The 23,369-nt window shown below is 31.2% G+C and overlaps 1 protein-coding gene and 2 long non-coding RNA genes across 3 annotated transcripts; 1 reads left to right on the top strand and 2 right to left on the bottom strand.

The window, feature by feature from the left end:
* Window positions 1–9,136: 9,136 nt before the first annotated feature.
* LOC143191710 (uncharacterized) lies at window positions 9,137–9,584 on the bottom strand. Its single transcript, XR_013004600.1, has 2 exons — window positions 9,420–9,584; window positions 9,137–9,313 (listed from the first exon to the last, which is right to left on the bottom strand). It is a non-coding gene; the product is annotated as an uncharacterized LOC143191710 (long non-coding RNA).
* Window positions 9,585–11,656: 2,072 nt separating this feature from the next.
* On the bottom strand, window positions 11,657–12,128 carry LOC143191709 (uncharacterized). The gene is made up of 2 exons (XR_013004599.1): window positions 11,955–12,128; window positions 11,657–11,848 (listed from the first exon to the last, which is right to left on the bottom strand). It is a non-coding gene; the product is annotated as an uncharacterized LOC143191709 (long non-coding RNA).
* A 6,661-nt stretch (window positions 12,129–18,789) lies between these two features.
* LOC143190283 (uncharacterized) lies at window positions 18,790–19,346 on the top strand. The gene is made up of 2 exons (XM_076394489.1): window positions 18,790–18,948; window positions 19,008–19,346. The coding sequence occupies exons 1-2, from the start codon at window positions 18,844–18,846 to the stop codon at window positions 19,110–19,112; spliced, it is 210 nt and encodes a 69-aa protein (XP_076250604.1). The 5' UTR covers window positions 18,790–18,843; the 3' UTR covers window positions 19,113–19,346.
* Window positions 19,347–23,369: the final 4,023 nt, after the last annotated feature.

Below are 23,369 nucleotides of genomic sequence, written 5' to 3'. Positions count from 1 at the left end.
AGCCACAAAATTAAACAGTGTAAAAATGATGAGATTACCTCGGTTCGATATATTTAAGGTGGCATGTATGTTACGCCTACTTTAAAAGTTTATTGCATTTGCCATTCACCTTCTCTTCTATCCAGTAGTTAGTTATAAAGATTTTTTTATATCCCAAATAAGCCAGAGGCGACGTAGCGGTAAAAAAACTTGGTTAAATACTCATTGACAGTATGCCGGAGTAACATTCAAATTTGTATCAGAAATAAGGTAACAAAATCTTAAACAATTTTAGATACAAGGATAAATTTATCAAATTATTATGTTATATACAATTTATCATACTATGTATCATTATTACTACGAGTATAGTTATCATTACCAGATCGATACTCATTAGATTCCAGATTAGATTGCTCACAATCTGTAAAACGAACAATTTTTCAGGACAAATATGCATAATATCGTCAACTTATTTTCATCTTATTATTTCTCATTATTATTATATAAATTTACAAGAAATTTGAAGCAGGAAATAGGGAATTTGTCGAAGGGTGTGTTGACAATCGCAAAGAGATGGTCAAATTTGAAATGACAATTTTGTCTTGATATTTTATAATTTTATTCAAACTCAAACTGAAATCTGAAAACAGAAATTCAAAAATATTGTAGGGATTATTAGATTGAATGAATGTTAAGGAATTACATTGGATAAAAATAATACATTCGCCTAAATTAGGATGTTCTGTTTTTATATTTTAAAGTCTCCTGTTACCAACTAGGATTTATTTGGACTGGACGAACAGCTTAACGTGGGCCCCAAACTAAGGTCTCCGACTGTGTGATTAACATTTAGAAATTACCCCAGAAGGCATGTGGTCTTACCTAGCCTTGTTACTACCTTCTAATATAATTAGTGAAATTCTGCAAAAATAATCATTTGAAATGATGAAGTGACAGCGAAAATAATAGCTTTTGTTAGGATAAAGATCAATTACTTTATAATTGAAGTATATAAATGAAGATATGTTTGATAGATTGTTGAAAAATTAATGCTATATAGGAGATTTTCAGCCATTTATAATTAAAAAGTGAAGAAAATTTATAAGAAATAAATGGACCTTTATAAAAATCAATACTTAAATATTTCAAAAAGTTATTAGCGTTTTTAGATGACCAAAAACCAATTACTACGTCTGTTTCCATATTTATTAATTTGAAATGTTGTAAAAATTTATATTGGTTGGAAATATAAGCTGACAAAAACTAAGTTAATGGCTCGAAAATCAAGAAATAATTTCACAATGTTTTGTTGGTCTATAATTTTTAAATAATTATTTTCTGTATAATTTACTTGTGCTCTGAATTATTACATTGATAATTTTACTTATTAAGTAATAATATATATAGTAATAATACTGATGTGGTTTTAAATAAATCAATAAAAGTTTTGTAGGATACTAATTAATAGAATAGTAATTAGTTTTTATGCTTACTAATATTGAAAAAATATTCCTTAACTGTAACAAATATCTAAATGGCGCTAGTTTTATTGCATTCACCGCCTTTTCAGTTAATAACTCATCTTCAGAAGAAAGCTGTTAAAATTTCATGATATTCTGTTCATAAATTTGTGCTGAGAGTGACACTACTTTTGTTATTTGTGATACACCTTTTTATACTTACTAATGTTTAAAAATTATTTTTTAGCTATAACAAATATATCTTATTAACATATGGGCTGTAAAGTTCCGGGCTGAATATCTAGATGGCGCTAGTTTCATTTCATTTGTAGGAATGTTCGTCGGGTCGGTCAGTCGGTCGAAATGTGCGGCTGCCGCTGCGATTATTTGTCAGAACACTCACTACTATTTTTGGAAGGAATTTGCACGAGAACTGAAAAACACTGGTTTAATAATCACTTGTTTATTTCGATATTGAGTGATACATGTGGTCGACGGGAGAATTGACAGGATATTAGGTTAGGTAGAGGAAGTACGGTAGCGCTGTGGAAGTGGTGCTATTACAAGGGGACCGTAGAAAAGAAAGGAGACCGAGACGTCGTCGTGATGGTCTTTTATACCCTGGAACTACATGGTACCAATCCACCGGCGTTGCCAACCTTTGTACTTGTTGATGAAAACGTGGTGGCCTAAAGGGTCGTGGCGATCGCCACACATTTGTAGGAATGTTCGTCGGGTGGGTCAGTCGGTTGAAATGTGTGGCTGCCGCTACGATTGTTTGTCCGACCACTCACTACTATTTTTGAATGGAATTTGCCCGAGAAGTGAAAACACTGGTTGAATCAAACTTGTTTATTTTAACTTATAATTTATACATGTGGTCGACGGGAGAATTGACAGGATATTAGGTTAGGTAGAGGAAGTACGGAAGCCTGGAACCGCATGGTACCAATCCACCGGCGTTGCCAACCTTTGAACTTGTTGTTGGTGAATGCGTGGTGGCCTAACGGGTCGTGGCGGTCGCCACACATTCACCGCTTTTTTAGTTAGAAACTAATCTTCAGAAGAAAGCTGTTAAAATTTCATGATATTCTATTCATAAATTTGTGCTGAGAGTGGCACTACTTTTGTTATCAGAAACAACAATAAAGCGTTGGTTTGTTTACTTCAAATGTGGTCGTAGAGACACGATGCAGATAGACGATGATGCAGAACGCAGTTGACGTCCAAATGTAGTGGACACCAGAAACCATAAAAAAATCCACAAAATTGTTTTGAATGGTATCGTAAATATATCAAAAGAATATATTGGTTTTATATTTAATTAAGCGTTTGACTATATTTAAGGTGGGTGCCGCGTTTGCGCACTGTTTGGCTTTGTTTAAACGTAACGAACCGACATTTTTGAGAGAATTTGTAACAAAGGATGAATCATGATCATCAATTGGTGACAGGCCTATTTTGAAGCAAACGTGTGGCTCGTGATGGAGATTACGTTGATGAATAAAGCCAATTTTGAACAAAAATTGTGCATTTTTTTTGTTTCAGCCTATGTGTTACATATGATATATTGGTAGAGATAAAATATAGTTTGTTAATATTTTTAATTAATTTACGGTTCCCAAAATTATATGCTACATGATGTTAGTTATACCAAATAAAATTTATATAATATAAATTGGGTATTAAAAAGTAACAATACCAATTTGTGATTATACCCCAATTTGAAAGTTATCTTCATTATTTAAAATTCATATGAACAAACTGAACTTAAATAATTTTCGCGGGACTTTACAAAAAATTATTCGTAAAAATTTGCATTCGTTTCCTCTTTTTGTTCGAGATATGAACATTTGCATGTGATGTTTATTTAATTATGAATATATTATGAGTATATTTTAGTATTTCGATTAGCATAACTTGCTTTGTATTAATCTTAATTTGGTCTGATTGGTACACATATAAATATTTACATTAATGTTATGCTTTTAAAACATATCAGTAACATTAGCAGTAAGATATGTGTATCAAAATTTAGTATCCTCGGAACAATATTTTAGAGATTATAACACAAAGTGATATTGTAAATATGATATTGTAATTATGAAATCAAGGCTGCACGCTGACTGTTAAACAAGCATATTTATTACAAAAAGTGTTCGATTTGGTTATTTATTTCGTTATATGTTTGAATTCGACTCCAGGGCTATCATTTATTGGAGATTTTTAAATTTAGAATGAGTAACAAGGAAAAATGACCTGGTTTGTTATAAATTGTGTGTCGTTGTCTAACATATAATTAATATAGAGTAAATTTGTTATTAATCAAGTGTAAATACGCCTACAAAAAGCCCATATTTAATGCTTCACTTAAAAAATTATAATTATATATAAAAATTATCAATTAGTTATAATATAAAAAAGCAATAAAATTGCTTGAAATTCTATGTTAACGGCGGAAGAAGTCGCTTGTAAGAAATGTTCAACATCGCGTACACGATGCTAAACATTTAAGAAGAAAAAAAGTTTTACAGAGAGTACCTTTAAGAGAAAATCATAAGGACGAATGCTTAAAATTTGTCGAAACACATATCCCATAGAAAAAATGGCGTCATGTAATATTTTCGGACAAAAGGAAATTCAGTTTGGATGGCCCTGATAGATATAAGCATAATTTAAGAACAAATCAGATGAGATGAAGTTTGATGAGTTGTTGGATAGTTGGGTGGAGAAAGTTATGTGTTGAGCTGCTATGGATTTGAAGAAAATATAGAAACAAAATTTATTTATGGGACAGTTAATAGGACAAGTTTTAAATTGATCGATTCATAGTTAGCCAAATATGGAACCACTGCTGCTGTGTATACTGCGAAACTTGTTAAAAACTATTTTTTAGGAACAATATTTAAATATTAAGGGTGAGCGCGCCCTTCTGGTTTGAGTATTATTAAAAATTGTTGGAGTAAGGTAGCACGTGTTATGTAACCAAATCATAAATAATTTAACAACGTTGAAAAGCAAAAAAATTGCTGTATAAGATGCGTGGAAAAAATTAGATTAAGATTATTTTAAAGCCCATTATGAAATACTGCCGAAGAAACTGAGTAAAGTTGTGAAAAATAGTGGAGGCTGTACCCATTAGTGATAATTATCAGTTTTTCAAAAAGTGTACTAAAGTTTTAATATAGAGATAACACTATAAAACATATTAATTCTTAAAAATGTTAAAATCTTTAAGTTAAATTGTTAGGGAGTTATTTATTTTCTGAAATTTATTTAATGGCCGATTTTCTTTAAATTTAGAAAATGAGTACGTTATCATGCAAAATGCAAGCACCCCTTATTAAGTATAGATTATGTAGTCTTGATATTTGCCACAGATGACAATTAAGCTGCTACCAACCTAATGTTAATAAACAGTTTCGGAAATTCAATTTTAAGCATTTTAGGTTTTACTATTCTTTGATAACAAAATCAATAACGTAATTCAATATAACATAATTACAGTTTTATCATCATCTTAATTTACATAATACTGTACCATATTTAATTGTCTTACATCTCTAATAGGGAAAATGTTAAAAACCGTCTATGTCTTGTCTCATAGTCACGATACGAGTTTAAAAATATCTTGCATCATATTTCTGGTTAGAGATGCTTGGTGGTAAAAACTAGTGTTGGGAACTATCGACTGAAATTGACTATCGATTGTTAATTGACTATTTTTTATTATCGACTGTTTCAGCCGCTATTTTTGGTTCGACTGATTTTGTTACTTTTTACCATCGACTGTTTCAGTGGTGTACTTTTAGTTACTATTTTAGTTATACTAGTTTCATTCGACTGATTTTTAACCGACTTGACAAAAATGTACCCAGTTTATGCTTACGTAGATTTATTGCGCGATCATTTTTAATTGTGTCATGGATTAGTTTTTTTTTCTATGATTAGGTATATGTTTAATTTTTATTTAGTATTTATGGTGATTGTACTTTTTTAGATTTTAGGTTTTGTTTAAGTTCTATTGTACTGTCTATATTTATTATAGTATATTATTTAAAAATAGCAATTAACATATTAAAGTACGATAAAATATCTGTGCGGTATTATTCCATTTCATAGAAAAATTCAATTCTTTTTTACGGATCCACAGAACATTGAAATATAAAAGTAATTCTACTTCGTTTAAAATTAAATTATAAATTGCATATAATGTATAATTATTATAATAGTATTCAGTAATAATTTTTTTCCTTTTCTTTTTTAAAGTTAATTCATGAAGGAATTTGTTCTTCTCCGTCTTGTTTATTCTACCGTTGAAAAATATAAGCACATTTTATTATTATACATATTAACTGCTCCAAGCAATTATCTCCGTCCTTTCCTCTCTCACAATTTATACATAAAAGGTTTCGAACATCTTCATCTGACATCATGAATTGAACAAAACTGTCGAACCGTGCATTTGACTGAATATAATAATTACTATTTTTAGTCGCTATTTTTTTGACTATAGACTAGTTCGACTGTTTTTTTTTCGGTCGATAGTTCCCAAAGCTATATATTACTATATAAATACGATATTTAACAACATCGAAGACGAACACTAAATTGGCCAATAAGCTGGATCTTCTATTAATTTATTCACGAGCAATTAATATTTTAAATCGATTTCAGTAATAGATTTCGAGTAGTATGAGAAGATGGGATATTTTGATTAAAAAAAAATGGTTTTCTGATATAAATTGAATATTTTTTTATGAATGTTTGCGTACAATTTGTCATGAAGTTTAAAATAATAATACGAGTTTTTTGTTTTGCCAATATGTATGTTTCTTTTACAACTTAAAGCTGATTCATACTGTTCTATAGTGTAATGTTTTGATTCAGAATTATGGTGAATCCAAGACCGATTCATAATGGTATACGCCCTGGATCCATTTTAATCATTTTGAATTTTTTTTGTTTTAAATTTCCAAATTAAACTGTTAACTAAATTGGGTTGTTTACGTTGTGTAAAGGTGTATCCTTTCAAGTTCTTTGAAGTTCTTAATCATTAGTCATTGACTAGTTACTGATTTTTAAAAATTCTACATTAAAACTGGTTTTCTAGATCATTTGTCCATTTATTCCTAAAATTTAAAACACTATGATTTATTCAACGGTAAGCTGTAGTTCTATTCTCTCACGGTTATATCATCAACAAATGTTGCTATCATAACTCCTTCCAGATTAGAATATCTCTGGTATAGTGCATTTATTTCAATTTGGGATAATTATCATCTTGTTTGATGATTCAGAATTACCTGTAGGAAATGTAGAATATTAATATATCTATATTATTTTGGAAGTATTTTGTTTAGATAGTTTAGTTTGTACCAAACTTTGTCGAAGCTAATGCTCTAGGAAAACTCTATAGCATATTTGTTTTTTTCCTCATAATTATTTTGCTCAAAATTTAACTCTAAAGGTTTTCCAATTAGGAGTTTTGTTGGTAAAAATTGCTCTAATCACTTAAGGTTAACACAATGGCTGAATTATCACAATTCAAGTTGAAGGTCAATTCTATTTCAATAAAGTCGGGTGAGAGTTAAATAACATTTACTATTCTTAGTCAGTTCTTTCAAACAGAGTTACATTTTCTTTATGTATAATTGAAGGTATTTTCTAGCTAACTAATAGATAAAAAGCAATTGCTTATTATGTTTAAGGTTTTTGTTTTACGTATATTACAAGAATCAATTTCATAATACTTTATAAATAACAAGTCGCTAAAAAATATAATTTACAGTATAAAATATACATAACTATCATTAAATAATAAAAATAATTTCACGTTATAACGTCAAATTTTAAAAGTAATAATTTTTATATTATCATGTTAATTTTGGTTGTTTTTCAATAGTCCTAGTTGAGGTGCTATTGACACATAATCTTGAATTAGGTCTTTGTTCTCAGCTAATCGACCCCTTTATCTCATACGGCTGCCTTCTATTATCAACAAAGAATATGAAAAAGTATTAAATTCCTTTCATAGTCTGATTTAATGAAATTAACTTGGTTGAATAAAAAATAGAAAATAACTTTATACTTATTTATACATATTTATATTATTATATATAATGTATTTATCAGAACACAATTCAATTTCTTTTAAAATGTTATCAGGAACTGGTTGAGGCATAGCTTGTATATTAGAACGCAGCTATAACACACATCACTACCGTAATGGTCAATAAAAGTTTCATTTTTATTATATTTATATGACAACTGATCGTTGGTAAATCTATTGAGAACTAAATGTTGATATATCTTTAGTGTTCTTTTATATTCACTGTCTCGATAGAGGCGAATAACATATAATACGCTTATTAGAGATCTTAACATTGAAAACCTTTCTAGGGTCAACGTTTTTACTAGCGTTAGGACCTATCGACTGAAAATAGTCGAAAAAATCGATAGTCGTAAAATAGCCGAAACAGTCGATAGTTAAAAAACTAGCGACTGAAAATAGTGATTACAAGTTTCGGTCAAATGCACGGTTCGATTGTTGTTTTCTTTCGCGATGTCAGACGAACCATATTTAGTATAAGCGAGATGTACATATTTCTTCACGTACTAACTTGAGTGGTCTGTGGATCTGTAAAGAAGAATGGAATTTTTATATGGAATGGAATAATACCCCACAAATGTTTTATCGTGTTTTAATGTTAATATATTATATATATGTTAACATATTTTTAAATAATATGCTATAATAAATATGGACAATACAACAAAACTTAAACAAAACCTAAAAACTAAAGATCTACAATAGCTATAAATACTAAATAAAAATTAAACATATACCTAATTATAGAAAGAAAACTAGAAAAATTCTAGAGATTCAATAACTACGAGAACTTTATTAAATATAGTATATGCATTATTTATTATTTAACGGAAATATTTTTCAACAAAAATCGAGAGAGTAATGGAAATATTACCTATTATTGCCATAAAAATAGTCAAAAGTATTTTACTATTTATGATTCCCACTTTTAATCTTTTTGCCCTATTATATTAACAGTCTTGAAAATATAGTTCCAAAATGCCGCTATATTAATATATAATATATTGTTATTTACAGCAAACTACCAAAAAATCATAAAACTATAAATATATAATATATAGTTAGTAGAACAACTCTAGATATGGTTATTAAAATATAATACTTAATACAGGGAAGGTTATTTCCCTTCCGAAAATAATATTTTTTAACTTTTAATTATATTTTGTTTTATCTATTATTTATTAGCGATGCAAAAGCTATAGTGTTTAAATTTTAATTTTTAAATCTTAGACTTATCATAGGTCACTTATATTTTTTAGCTGTAAGGTGTGCTCTGGAATGAAGTTAAGGTTATTTTGTTTAGGACCCCGTAATTACTACTTCAGTAGTGTCAGTACCACTTCAAAAATATCAGTAAGGCTACTGTCACTGGTTATCTTTTAGTTAGAGATATTGCTTTGAGAAAATCTATTCACTACTGCTGAAAATAATTATTGAAATATACTGAATCCTTGATATTTTCTGAAGATATCTTTTAGAAATATTGTATACATTTTATTTATTTATATTAATGTTTTTGGTGTTAATGGTGTTATTTGCAGTATATACTGCATATATTCTTGTAATAATAAAAGATGTAAAATATCAATCATATTATTATATTTAAAAATAAATTAAAATAAATTGGACTATACATAATGTAATTTTAGTTATTGTTGTTGTTCTTCAACAAGCCTAGTTGGGATGCAATAGATACATAATCTTGAATGAGTTGTTTATTTTCAGCTAGTCTGTCACGTACTCTTCTTCCAGCAGATTCCTACAATAAAAATATTGGTTCTATTAATTCTATAATTTAATATAACTATGAAATAATATAGTTATTAACACAAATTAGTTTATAATACTACAATAATTATACTTACAATTTCTTTGAAAATATTATCAGGTTGTGGTTGAGGCATAGCAGTAGAATATTGGAACATAGCGGCCACAACCATCATCAACAAGGTAAAAGCGTAAAATATTTTCATGTTGTTAAATTCGTGTAGGTATCTTAGTCGACGGATAACTGAACAATGTATACGTATCCCAAGTTTGGTGGAGCTTTTATAATAAGAGTTAGCAAATGGGGAATTACACTACAAACGAACGAGAAGTTTCACTGTTATTCCCGACTTTTCTTAAATTGATTCTTGAAAATATATCGCGATATAGCCTATTCTTTTTTTGTATTGCAGTATTACTAACTGTTCGTTAAGTAGTATTTTATTCTTAATAGCAATTAAATAGTTTTAAAAAGGATTTTGGTATTTCTGTATTAAAGGTAATTACTAGAAATTCGATTAATATAATATTGATGTAGAATTGCATCAGAAAGAATACACATTATAGTACTGTTGCAAAAGATTAACAAGTTACAGTATGTTTACAAAACACCTGACATTAAAAAAATATATAAAAATATTTAAAATATAAAACAGGAAGATAAATTAAGGATAGAAGTGATCATAATTTTAAGAATCATCTAGGACTATCAAAAATAACAGAAAACTATAGTTGTACAAGTACAGAACAAAATTTACTATGTGTTGGACAAAAAGAGGAGATGAAACAGTTGTTACTCGTAAAATAAAGCTCTAAAGAGTAAAATGACTAGGATATGGAAGAAGTGACCAAAAATTATTACGAATATAATAGGATAATAGTATTGATGACAGCAAGATGATTTGTTATAGGTAGAAATGGTAGAGGATGAAATAAGAACAAAACTATAGAAGGACATGGGGGAAAGAGTGTTAAAAGTAATGTAAAATTTCATGGGGTTTAAGGTTAATCATTAATTCATTATTATATTGGTATATTAGTATTCTTGCCTTATTTAAGTGCTTATGTAATTTTATGTATCGTAAATGTAATATGTAAAAAACACAATTGTCGCTGTTGATGCTGCATGCAAATTAGTACAGCAATGTCACAAAACAGTATTTAAACAAATATATAATATTGCATAAATATATTGCCATCAATAACAAATAATGATTATATCATCACATACACTAGATTTAGATTTGAGATGATGGAAAAATTATCCATGTTTTTTTCCTATGGTGGTGTGTGTTGCTCTACTATATTAGGATTTTTTTTTAATGTTGCGTCAAACCTGTATAAAGGTATAAAAATTTTAATTCTCTAAAGCTGTAAGAAATTTATTTAGTAATACGGAGTGTATCATAGTTTATGGGTGTAAAATAATGACAATTATGCTGTAAAGTTTATTTTAAGCTTGTATATTTTTAATTGCTTCAGAACTGGAATCTTTTTATCTAGTAGGGTTAATCTGGACTGGATCTACTGCATAACGTGGGAAAGAACCATGGTCCTTAGTATTATGCCTACCTACTCGTCGATATCATTATAGACCACATCCAGCCTGATTACTAGCGTGCTTGGGATCATTTTACTTTTCGCTCCTCACTTTTGAACAATCACAATTATAAACAATCACACACATTCCACAGGAGGATTCGAATGAAGGAATGTTTTTATAAGATCTGGATACTCTGAGTCATATCAATTAAAAACGTTCATACCAGTATATTGAATTAATTTTTAATTGACATTATGGAGGAATATTAGGTTCTCGAGAGAAAAGAATCACGTGGTATTCTCATAAGTTGTTTCTTGGCCCGCCTTTAACATAATCCTTTAACACCGATCAAAGAACACTTCGTAGGATTTCAATTTTCAACCATAAAACTGAGATTATAGGAAGCAAAAGGCTTATTCATTTCATATTTATTTTATTATGTAGATTTTATTTTCTGTCTTGGGCTCATACTTTTGTTTCTGAATCTGGAAGAGAGCTAAGAGGATATGGAATATTCCTGTGATAATATCTTCATGTGACTTTAAACAGAAACAGTAACAGTTTGTTTAATTTTTAGATTGCAAGTAAATGAGAGTCAAATGTTCATAGATGGTTTTCTATTGCTAATTAATTAATTAATATACTTTTTTTAAATAGCTACAGTATTTAATAAATGAGAGTTAATTAGCCATTCTTAGGATGCTTCTTCTCTTTACTAGGTATTTTTGAACCGAAAACATTGAAATCAAATCAATATCTGTACGCGATAAAAATAAAAGTTTTGTTATATACTAATTTATAAATAATTTATTAAAACATATTAATAAGAAATAAATTAATACTAATAACATTTCCTAGCTAGCGAATTAATTAATTGTTTTGGTTATTTTTGAGTAGTCCTAGTTGAGATGCTATTGACACGTAATCCTGAATGAGGTCCTTATTTTCAGCCAATCTATCCCTTACTCTTCTGCCGGCAGCTTCCTAAAATAACATTTTTAGTTAATTGATTTGCGTTAGTTATCAATAAACGTATATAATAATTTTGTAAATATGTATTATAAATAATTCAAATATTTAAAATACTTACAATTTCCTTGAATATGTTATCAGGAACTGGTTGGGGCATGGCTTGCGAATATTGGAACGCAGCTACGATAATCATCATCACCAAAGTAACGGTCAGTAAGAATTTCATATTGATAATATATGTGATGTTTAATTCACTGTCGGTCGGTGTAACAATCGCAGATTGACTGATGGCTTGCTTACGGCGTTCTTTTATATTTATAGCGTTTAGAAAGGGGATTTACAATAATCTGGCTTATTGGAAATATTAATTTATAGAGATTTTTTTAACCGTTTCATTGAAAATTTGATTGCCTGAACATATATGACAAAGTAATTTCTTTCTATCTGAAGAATTTTAAATCAAAGTTGATTAAATTGGTAATATAGTACACTTTACACGGTTATTTAATTTAATGTTATTATGGGCTTACGTGATAATAGATTACCGGGAAATAAAGATGCAGTATATGTTAAATTCTGATTATGATTATTATTTCCTAACTTTATCGTTACTCCTTTAAATGTTAATTTGTTATATAGTGTTGAGAAAATTTGATAGAACTTACATTTGATATAACAAACTATAATGAAGCTTAGATGACAACTTGGGTTTACGAATTTATATGAATCCCATTAAGTATCTGTTAGAGTATTATATATTATTTGTACACAATTATTAGAGAACGTAGTTAAAATTAAAGAAACCTATATTATTGGAGAAAATATTATGCTTATTTGGAGTATGCAAAGTACGCAGATGTTAATAGATGAAAATATAAAGTCCAAAAACTCCAGACTACGGGGTATATTTAGAGCACATAGTTGGAGAACATATGAAAAAACAAATGCAAGTTTGTCTTTGTTTATCAGTCAGTCTTTGAATTAGTTAATTGTTAAACTTATTTTCGAGTCCACGTTATGCAGTAAATTTAGTGACAATAAAGGTGTAACTTTGCTTCGGCTGTTTTTTCGATAATTTAAGGCTTTAGATTTTACATGTAATTTATTATTCGTTTTCTGGGCAATAAAATATCTCTTTACGTTATTGATGGAAACAAGTAGTAGTCAGATGGTAATGTCTGAGTTAGGAGTGTTGGCTACAGAAAAAATATCGATATTTCGATATATCGATATTTAAAAAAAATATTGATATATCCTTTTCGATATTTAAAAAAAAATATCGATATATCAATATATTGGAGGAAAAAAATATCGATATTTTTTTGCAATAAATATAAAAAATTTCGATATTTAAAAAAATATATATTGATATTTTTAAGAAACAATAAAAATAGTAAAATATTAGCCTAAAAATATATAATCTTTCTAAATCTCTTAAAGAATAGTAATATTTTTGATAAACATTTAAAATTAAGTATCAAAATTTAAAATTAAGTACTAATTTTAAAAATTTATTAAAAATTTTATTTAATTTATTCTGAAAAAATATTGAAAAATATCGGCTAAAAAAATATCGATATATCGATATAACGGCCAAAACTATCGATAGCTTTTCAGAAAATATCGATATTTGTTCTGCATCCCTAGTTTGAGTGTAGGATCCACTTTCCATTTAAACTTTACTATGTGGATTTTCACCTATACTGTACTGTGTGACTGAATATTGTCATATTGTAAAATCACTTGATGGCGCTTTTGCTTATTGATCAGTACTGATTAAATGCGTTGGAGTTAGAATTAGAAAGATACAAATATTTGTAAATCTAAAAATTACTACACTTTGAAAACCATATTGAAGGTGTAGTGAATACAAAATTGCATAACAATTTGCAAAGTTAAAACTTATTTTTATTTTAAAATGGTACTTATTCATCTTGGTCCTGAACTTATAGGTTTATGTTCTTTGGCCTAAAATGAATCTACTATATAATAACATTCATCTTGCTTCTAAATTTTTTACTATGGCGATGGAAGATTTTGTATATTATTCTTCGCATATATTTTTTAAGATTCTGACCAATGCGAATGATATTGAAGCCATAACAATTCATCCACTAATAGGTTATTAACCATAAACAGTAATTTAGTCCATATTTTTTAACGTTTTGTTATAGTTGCTTTAGAAAACACTTAACACATCCATTACTCTGCTTTGATCAATATTGATTAAATTGTTACTAGATAAATAAAAATATAAAAAAATTTGCTTAAATTTGTGGCGTACGTTTTTTTGGAATTTGTGAGAAACGTTTTGATGCACTTTAGTGATGAGAAACACTTTCTGGTCTCTGATGTTGTCATGGGAATTCTTACCACGATTTCTAATAATGTTTAGTCTCCTCCAACGTGTCTCATAGATTATTTGCTATTACCATAATACTCTCCAGAGTATTCCGAAAACAGTCACAGTTTTTAATACTGTAATAATTAAAGTCGCGTAAAATTCCGATACATGTAACCGATATCACATACGGCCATACGGCGCTAGATTAAACTGAGCGAAATCTCCAATTAAATATATCGGCCTTGTTTTAGGCCCTTAGGATGGAGATGATGGAAGCGGAGTAACGCGCGGGTGTTTGAAGGAGCTCGCAGAGCACGATCGTGTGGCTCAGCTAATTAATAGCGATAGCGTGTGTCGATAGCCTACCGACGTTAGGTTATTCCACTGGTTCATGCTGGATCTATTCGAGTAACTCGTAACTCGCACTTCCATTGCAGTTTCTTATCCTTTGCTAGGAAAATAATTTGCGAATTCTAAGTGGAATTTGCTTTTTGGTAAGTAATAGAAAATAAATTAGTATTTCAGTGAGATTACAGATTCATTTTGGGAGCTTCTTTAGTGTTTTTCTGCAGCACTGCAGCGCTTATGCACCAGCCGCCACTGTGTTCAAACATTTTATATATGAATTGATCGGTACAAGGATCAAAATAAACATAGATCTCAAAAAATTGATGAGTAGAAGTAACTAACAATTTGTTCACATTAACTAGAAAGCACTAATTAAAATCTGTTAAACGATTAGTAAGGAACATCGACAAAAAACACCGCAAACCTATTTATTTACCCGGCACAATCGGGAAATCATTTTTCCCTCAGTTCCTTCGTCTTCCCGCGCCCCCGATCCCTAATCTTAACATGCTACGCCCTCTGTCGCTCGTCGTTTGATTAATTGCTGTGAGTTCACGTCGACCGTGAATTAAAGTCGACGAAGCTAATTTAATAATTTCAAGTCGGAAATCATGAACCGTTAAGTATTCGTCGGGAATTAAAAGATTTAGCCGCGTCGTTGGGCTGAAATTGCGACAAACAAAAATATGAATTAAGACTTCCTCCGGCTGGATGGTGAACAATGGTCCCATGTTTAACCCCTTGTTTTTATTTTTTTATTTTTTGCGCCAAGAGGAGCTCTGACGATCGGATTTTTCCGAGTCGTACTGTGTATTTTAGAAGGGGTAAATTTTAATGAGAATGACATTTAAGATTTATGTACATATTGTTTTCATTCCTTTTAGATTTCAAATTAATAAATAAATAATGTTGCTTACCAAAGTAATAATTGTTATACAGTGCTTTAAAATATATATTTGAGAGTGCAGATTAAAAATTATCCGGCTAGCAGAAGTCTTAGAAGACACATGGCGTTAATCCATATAAGACCTACTATTGAAGATATAACAATTTTGATTTTCTATATAAATTGTTAATGTGACACTTATCAATACTTTTATTGTCACAAAGGATCAATATTTTTGTTGGTTTTTGAATATTGAAATTCATTCGTTCATTCAATTGCATTTGGAAATTTGTTTTGTGACGAAAAATGTTGAATATGGTCGAAATTATCAAACAGTGATTTGAATGTATAATGTAGTAAACATTGTAGATGATTTCTCGGTGCTGAATATTTAATAATTTTCCACGATTTGTATTTCATGCAAATGTATTTGCTGGTAGGTAAATCGACTCCAAATGATAACGAAAAACCAAATAAAAATTAATGACAAATGTCCTACTTATGTCAAATCTGATATAATTGTGCTAACGGTAATTTCAAATTTTATTCCATTTTAGGTAGATTAAAAATTTATATGGAGTTAAAAAATGTATTAAAACATATTTTATAAATGTATTTCATATTTGTTATTATTTAGTTACACATTTAGAGCACGAGAACTTTGTATGGCGACTTAGCGATGAATAGAAATTGTTAATATTATAATGGTATGTCACAATAGCGTTCGAGAGTGACTGGAAACTAAGTGGATTGGCTTAGAATGCCACGAGTTCGTGCAGATAAAACACAACAGCAAACAGGATACAATGAAATTGAACGATTCTGCACAGGCAGTACTCCATAAACGAGCAACATCCCATTACGATCCTGAAATAGATTAACATGCCAAAAAATCAGTTACAACTAAGGAAATGACAATCCTTGTAACGCTTTTACACAGCGGTTAATCCACTGAGTAATTATACCATAATATTTTTGGTAACATTTAAATTTGTATCAAGAATAAATTAAGAAAATGCAGATACAAGGACAGATACAGGGACGAGCGTTGTTACCTCTACCAGATGCATATCTTTAATTCTTACAAATTTATTTTATGGGAAATCCGGATACGGACATTAATTCAACAGTCTATCGAAATATTTCCCAAGAACTATAGATTGTTCTTCATATGAACCATGATTTAGTAAATACGTTCAAAATAGCATTAAACCGAATGGCAAAGAACTTGCTGGTGAGCACGGGAGGAAGTTTAAATTATCGACAACCGATGAAGTGGCTATTATTATTGTCGAAGACAATTGGCCTGTATTCTGATATTACGTAGGTGATACGAAGTTCATAGGGTCATCTAGTAATAGATATAATTGTGACCGTAGATCAGAGTGATGATATTTTCGTTTGCCTGTTGCTTTTAAAATTATCTTAAGAATCAACTATTAATTTTAGATATTAATAATTTGTACAAAATATATTATTAGAAGAAATGTTGTTTACGTCAATCAATGACTATTCTGATTTGGTATGCATTGAGGAAGACCTTGGTTATAAAGAGAATTTGCTAGAAATATGGGCTTCTGTAATGCTGGTTGGTCCTTTTTCCATTATATCTGTCATTTGTTAATTCATCTGACAAGTGATAGGCAGTTTATTATATAGAAATATGTGAAAGTAACAGTGAAGGAATAAAATAATTGGTTGTATGTATATAACTTAGGTGACTAGGTCCCATTTGAAATGTTACTATCCTGTTCTACAGCTTTTCGTTCCTGTGTTTCCGACCATGGGGACGCAAAATTGTCCCGTTTTTGTAATAATCCATCTAATTTTAAAAAAATGATGAGGTGAAATGGGTATGGATTGTGAGGAAACGCATAAACGATAGCTTACCAATAAGAATGTTTAATAACTTACCAACCACCGATGAAGAATTCTATTTGTTTTACTCCGGTGGGGACCAGCGATTATTGGACATCAATTTCATTGCCAACAAAAGGACGGCATTAGTTAGAACAAATATTGCGTCCTTAGACGTATCTACTAAAATAAGCTTAGATATGACTGAATATAATTTTTCCAACCAATTTCAAGAATTGTGTGATTCTATACTTGGATCGCAATTGATGTATCTATTCAGGTTAGACATTTTAATGTACATACAGGCTCAACCAGAACTAACTGGGAAAAAGTTTTAGGAAGGTTTTGTTACGGAGAAATGAATGATAATGGTTTAGGTTTATTGTCATTTGTTTCATTAAATGACTTGGTGGTGGGCGATTCTTTTAACTCCCAAGGTACAACTTCTGAGTACAATCTAACATGGCTAACTAACACAAGTCCAATCGTTGGTGTCGGGTTATGTTTTAACTAAATCCCCGTTTCGTTTGATGTTCAACGATATAAGAGTCTTACGAGGGCATGCTTGTGCATCTAAATGGATTGACCATCTCATCTGTACAGTAACGATTTTAGGACTCGAACGACTGTAGTGTATAAGGTGGCATACAGCTACTGGTTGATCCAGAAAATCAGAACTAGTTTCCAATAAAAATGACAAATACATTACAGAAAGTTGTAATGTTGTAAATAAGATTTACTCCGCCTGTTTATAGAGGGACGCAATAAATGTGAAAAGCATTCTCGCAAATCGTTCTGCTTTTCAAAGGATGCACTGGCCCTTACTGGGTAGCTTTGGTGGCTGAATGTTCGCCTACAAATTATTAAATTTCTCCAGGCATTTTATAAAGTTGCCATTATTAGCTGCATGTGGATGTGAAATTATATGACACAAGGAGATGTTTCCTGTCTGCTTTTCTACATAATAGTTGATGCAGTTTTGCGAGTTTTTAAAAACTATCTTGACGTTTGATATGATACTGATGATGATATATAACTATTTTTTATATAACCGATTTACTATTCGCTAATATAGATGTTGAAGTTTATAGGAATGGAGTTGATAATAGTTAGCATTAAAATAGGCAAATATCTTATCGTTATTTGTATTATTTGAAAATATAAGTTTCTAGTGAATAATAAAACTCGAATAATAAATAAAGTTGTTTTAATTCCCAATTTTCGAAAGTATTACTGTACAATTTTAGTTTTTGTTTTCTCTTACAAGAAATTGCTGGCTGTCAAAAACAACATATCATAATTTAAATAAATGTCAGACACCAAGTCTGGCGCTTTTTTGTTTAGTTATAAATAGTTTCCTAATTGGTAACATAAATAATAAAAATAACCAATGTAAAATAACAATGCCATTGTAAGGTAACAATGGTATTATTCACAATGGGATTTACTTTTAACGTACGACTAAAAATAAAAATAAAAATACCTCATAAATCAATGATATATAAATGTGAACGAATGAGAGAACCGTCACATATCGATCGAATCGATCAGGTGAAACTGTGAATAACCATAATGAAGTTCTTTTCGTGTTTTGTATTAGTCCTTGTTGTTGTTGCAGTTATTTTCGGCAGTACTGAAGCTAAACCCAGTTGGCTGAAGAAGCGACTAAAAGCAGCGGTAATTACAATTTAAATAGTAATATTTAATTGTAATATTTTATTTAAAAATTATTATAGGAAAATGGTGTACGTAGAGTGAGAGACAGAGCTCAAGAAAACTTACCAGTGGTTGCTGGTTATGTTGGGGTTGCTGCTCAAGCTGGATTATTGCCAGGAAAATAATACTTTATTATAAAATCGCTACTAGTACTTATATAATTGCTTAATAATTTTTGAAAATATTATGTTATATAATACGACCCTGACTATCCAGCCATCTGTGTTAAAACTACCTGAATAGTGAACGAATGGGACGAGTTGGTTTGTTATTTAACAGATAAGAACCCTTAGTGTCGCTTTGTACCGCCATTCAACACGCCTCTTCTATTCGTAATATAAAACAGTGTTTCAAGTAAATTAATAGAGTTTGTAATTAAAACCCTTTCCGGAAATAAAATTTTAAATAAAAAAAAGACAGGTTGATATTGCCAATCGTTCCGCATTTGCTCAATGAATTCTTTGGCATAGTTAGGTAGTGTTCAGGCAAAAGTATCGAAATTCAAGCTGTGAAGTTACAAAATGCAGGGAAGTTCAAATGTAATAAAACTTGCTGATAAAAGTAAAATTAATGCAAATAATTTTACTACATCTCTTTGGTCGTTTCTTCAGGAGGGCATATTATATACCTGATACAGTTTAGAATTAAAGGTTTCTTTTATGTTAAAATACTGGTGGATCGGCAGTAAATTTTTGTTTCTTAGACGGTTCACAGTATATGCCTGTCAAATAAGTAATCAAATAATATTGCTGTATTAAATGTAAATGCACCCATGGGCATAAAATTTTGTGGCGTTAGTAAGTGTATTAGTTAAAATCGGACTGGTTTCCAAAATTATTTTTACCTTGCTTACTTATATATGACATTCGGCAAAATATTGCATATATATATTATTGTCACAGTATTCTTGAATGCAGGAAGAGGTCAGATGGTAGGTTAGCAGAATGGTGTTAATCTGAAACTGGTATATTAGGGGATCCATTTTTACTTTGATGTAATTAAATTTAAAAAAGTAAATTAAAGTGTGTACGTAATATATGATAAAACTATGATATAGAGTATACTTTCTGTGAGACAATTGAGGCTAGAACCAGCTACTTGTGTGATCTAGTGCATTATTACTGAAATACTATCCTCAAGGTTCTCGTGCTTTATAAGCATTGTAGCGAGCTTCAGATGTTTCGAATTTTCCCGTAATTATCAGCAGCCCACAGATCTACTCGAGGCGTTGCACATACCTGAAGTTAGCACCCACGGTGAGGTGGCAACAAGTGGTACTGACAGAGGGTACGACGTGGCAACCTCGGGTGGTGAAGCTAGGGGATGACGCGACGCCTCGAGGTTCTTTCCGTTCCTGACCCTGAGAGTGATCAGACGTGTCCACTGTTCGTAACACCTCAAGGTAACCATGCCACGTACATTTTTTATTTTTAAATTCTTATAGTGTGATCTTGTTAGTGTTTAATATCTTGTTTATTGTTTAATATCTGTTCGTCTAAAAATAAATATTTCTTCTGCATATAGTTAGATTTCATTTGTACCGAAATAAATTGCCGAATATATTGTCTTTATCTAACCGCACCTGTACCCTAAAGTGGTGACCCCGAAGTGATTTCGCAAAATTGGGTTTGGACTCGTGAATGCAACATGGTGTATTTTACGTGGCCGTTATATTTTTTGTTTCAAAATTTTCAATATTTTTAATTCAATTCGTTTTCGATTTTACCTTCAATATACCTTTTCATTTTATTCCTATTCTTTTTCAAATTCCTTCTATATTACATGTATTCCAACATTTGTTCCTCATTAAATTGTATTTTAGTGTTGGAACAATGAAGCTTAAATTTCATTTCATTATTTCCAATTCATTTTTTAAAAATTTTTTGTCAAAATTTTCTTTCACAGTCTTTTGAACTCATAGATATTTTTACATCACTGCTTAATCATCAGCGTCTTGGCTAAACATTTCTTTCGGCGCTATGTTTAAATCATAATGTCTTCCTTCGCTCGCCGTCTCCATCATAATGGCAAACATTTTGATTTGAAAGGCTTTGGGCAGCTTCGGTCGGATACCGTCGTTATTTGTTTTTTCTGAATTACCGTAACGTATGTGACTACGGATTAGTCACAGAGCAGCCCCAGAAGCTAGGTACCGATGCTAGTACCGTAGACTCGTCATGTCTTCGCCGAGGTACCAGAATTGCCAACGTCTCGTCGTCGAAGAAAATAAGCTACCACGTCGTCGATTACGGGAGCTCTGTCCAAAAAATAGCTTGTGATCAACGTCGTCGATCGACCACATTCAAGTGCCAAAGCAACGATGAAGTAACGGTATCTGTAGGACTGGAAGATATCAACAGCCGTACCAGATCGCAACCGGACCAACCACAACCGTTTCGATTTATCATATTTTTCAAAGCCCTTTTCATGCAGCATATTTTGTTTGGTATATCTTTTTTTTGTATTTAATTTTTTTTCATATATTTTTGTATTTTTGTTGCTTAAAATAATTTTATGTAAAATTCTGATCGGGGAGTATTGTAGCGACCGTGCGGCATGTCGAATTTTACATCGTGGAATAACGGTCTACAAAATACCCAGAAATATAATCCCAGATGTTGAACATGGGCGGGGTGCCAGCAGCGCCAACGAGAACCTGATAACGAATAGCTGGCAACCCCGAGACGTTTATCTGGGATTTTATTGAAGGGTACTTCGATTCATTCAGTGCTCAACCATCGTTTGGTTTAGACGTGCCACCATTGATTGCCCAAGCCGCGTGTCCAGGTAACACAGCTGCCATCCCTTTTATCTAATTATATTTTTCACATTTTTTTATATAGCCAATAAATAACGGTCACATAATGTAAACACCACTGTTTCATTTCGTTTTACCTCCATTCACCGAGATACATCATTTACCCTAAAGCATAAACAATTTTCTTTCCTAGCTACCTATTTGCTCATAATCTCGACCTTTCGGGAGAAATTGTTTCACGCAACGAACCATAAAGCCCCAATAACATTATACGCCAACACAACAAGTGATAAATATCGGAGGTAGATGGTAGATTCATTCAGGAAACGTTTCCGACACCGAATACAGTTCAGGGCTAGGCGACGGAATAGCCGTTATTGCCAAAAGAGGAATTAAATACGATCTCATGCTTTCCACAGTTTCATCCCCGAACCTCCACCATCTATTCAAATCCAAACTTATGAATGAGCTATTTTTTTACTTCGTTGTATAGTAAATGCTCTGCGTGCTACACTACAGTCTTTAGATCCATCTTTGATGGTTACCCACCACTCCAGCATGGGGTAAAAGGGAGCCTCACGAATTCTTGATTTCTTCATCCTGCAGGACATTAACCGGCGAAACGACTTGCTTGTCCTTGACGAGTTTTACTTGGCCACCTTCCGATTATAATAACTCTCAGGGATTCCGGTACAGCCGAAGATTCCTTCAAGATGATCAAATCCAAGAAAATAACCAACTGGAATAGATAATGATAATTTTCTCGGAAACGGTACTACTTCCAAAAAAGAATCCACGTGGTTAACTCAGTCTCTAAGCTAATTCGAGTCCTACAGTTTTCCCTCCAGAAGTCTTCGTTCGAAGCTTCAACACAAATCAACTGTCAGGGCACAAAATATCCTTGAGGCGATAGCTACTCCGTATCTTTCTGGTGGTTTTTTAAAAGTTTCGTGGTGAAGACATGAACCGTGATCTCTCTGAAGTAAACGAAAACGGAAAATTTCGGCGGCCACTGAACAAGAAAAAGACGAGCTTGGCGCCTAAAACTTCGAGCCATATACGGAAAGCCTTTCTCCTGCATTAAATGTGGACATCGTTCAGACAACCAAAACAAATTCTCTAGTGCCTCCAATCTGTAAAACTACCTGATAACATAAAATTCCTTAGCGACCACGACCAGAAAGATACCAGACGAAATGTCGATTGCCCAACTCAAAAAGTTCTAGCACAAGCAGCTCGTCGAATTCGACGACGAATTCGCTAATTGGCGAATATCATCAGTTCTATTTTAAAAATTGCAACATTTACCTGTACCGATCATCTTACCGATCACTATCGACCTATAAACCCATCAGTCTGATAAGCTCGATTTCCAAACTTGCTGAGAGGAATTCTCTCTGCTCTCAACAACTTTATCTTCAGTCAGATTGTTCTAAGTTAAAATTAAAAAATATTTCTCCATACTGAAGGCCATCAACGTACGAGTTCCACAAGGTTCCCCTTGGTATACGCCCTCTTCATATTTTTCGAAACGGACATCCCTAGAAGAATACACGTAGAAGCTGTATTTTATGATAAAACTCATTCAAGACACAGTGCAAAAGGAACTTGACGAGACCGCTCA

Source organism: Rhynchophorus ferrugineus, unplaced genomic scaffold (assembly GCF_030347505.1).
Source record: "Rhynchophorus ferrugineus isolate W39M unplaced genomic scaffold, kcgeb_rfMv2 rfM2, whole genome shotgun sequence".
In the NCBI taxonomy this organism is placed as follows: domain Eukaryota; kingdom Metazoa; phylum Arthropoda; class Insecta; order Coleoptera; family Curculionidae; genus Rhynchophorus; species Rhynchophorus ferrugineus.
The sequence above is the reverse complement of the archived record's forward strand: the minus strand, read 5'-3'. Positions and strand labels throughout refer to the sequence as shown.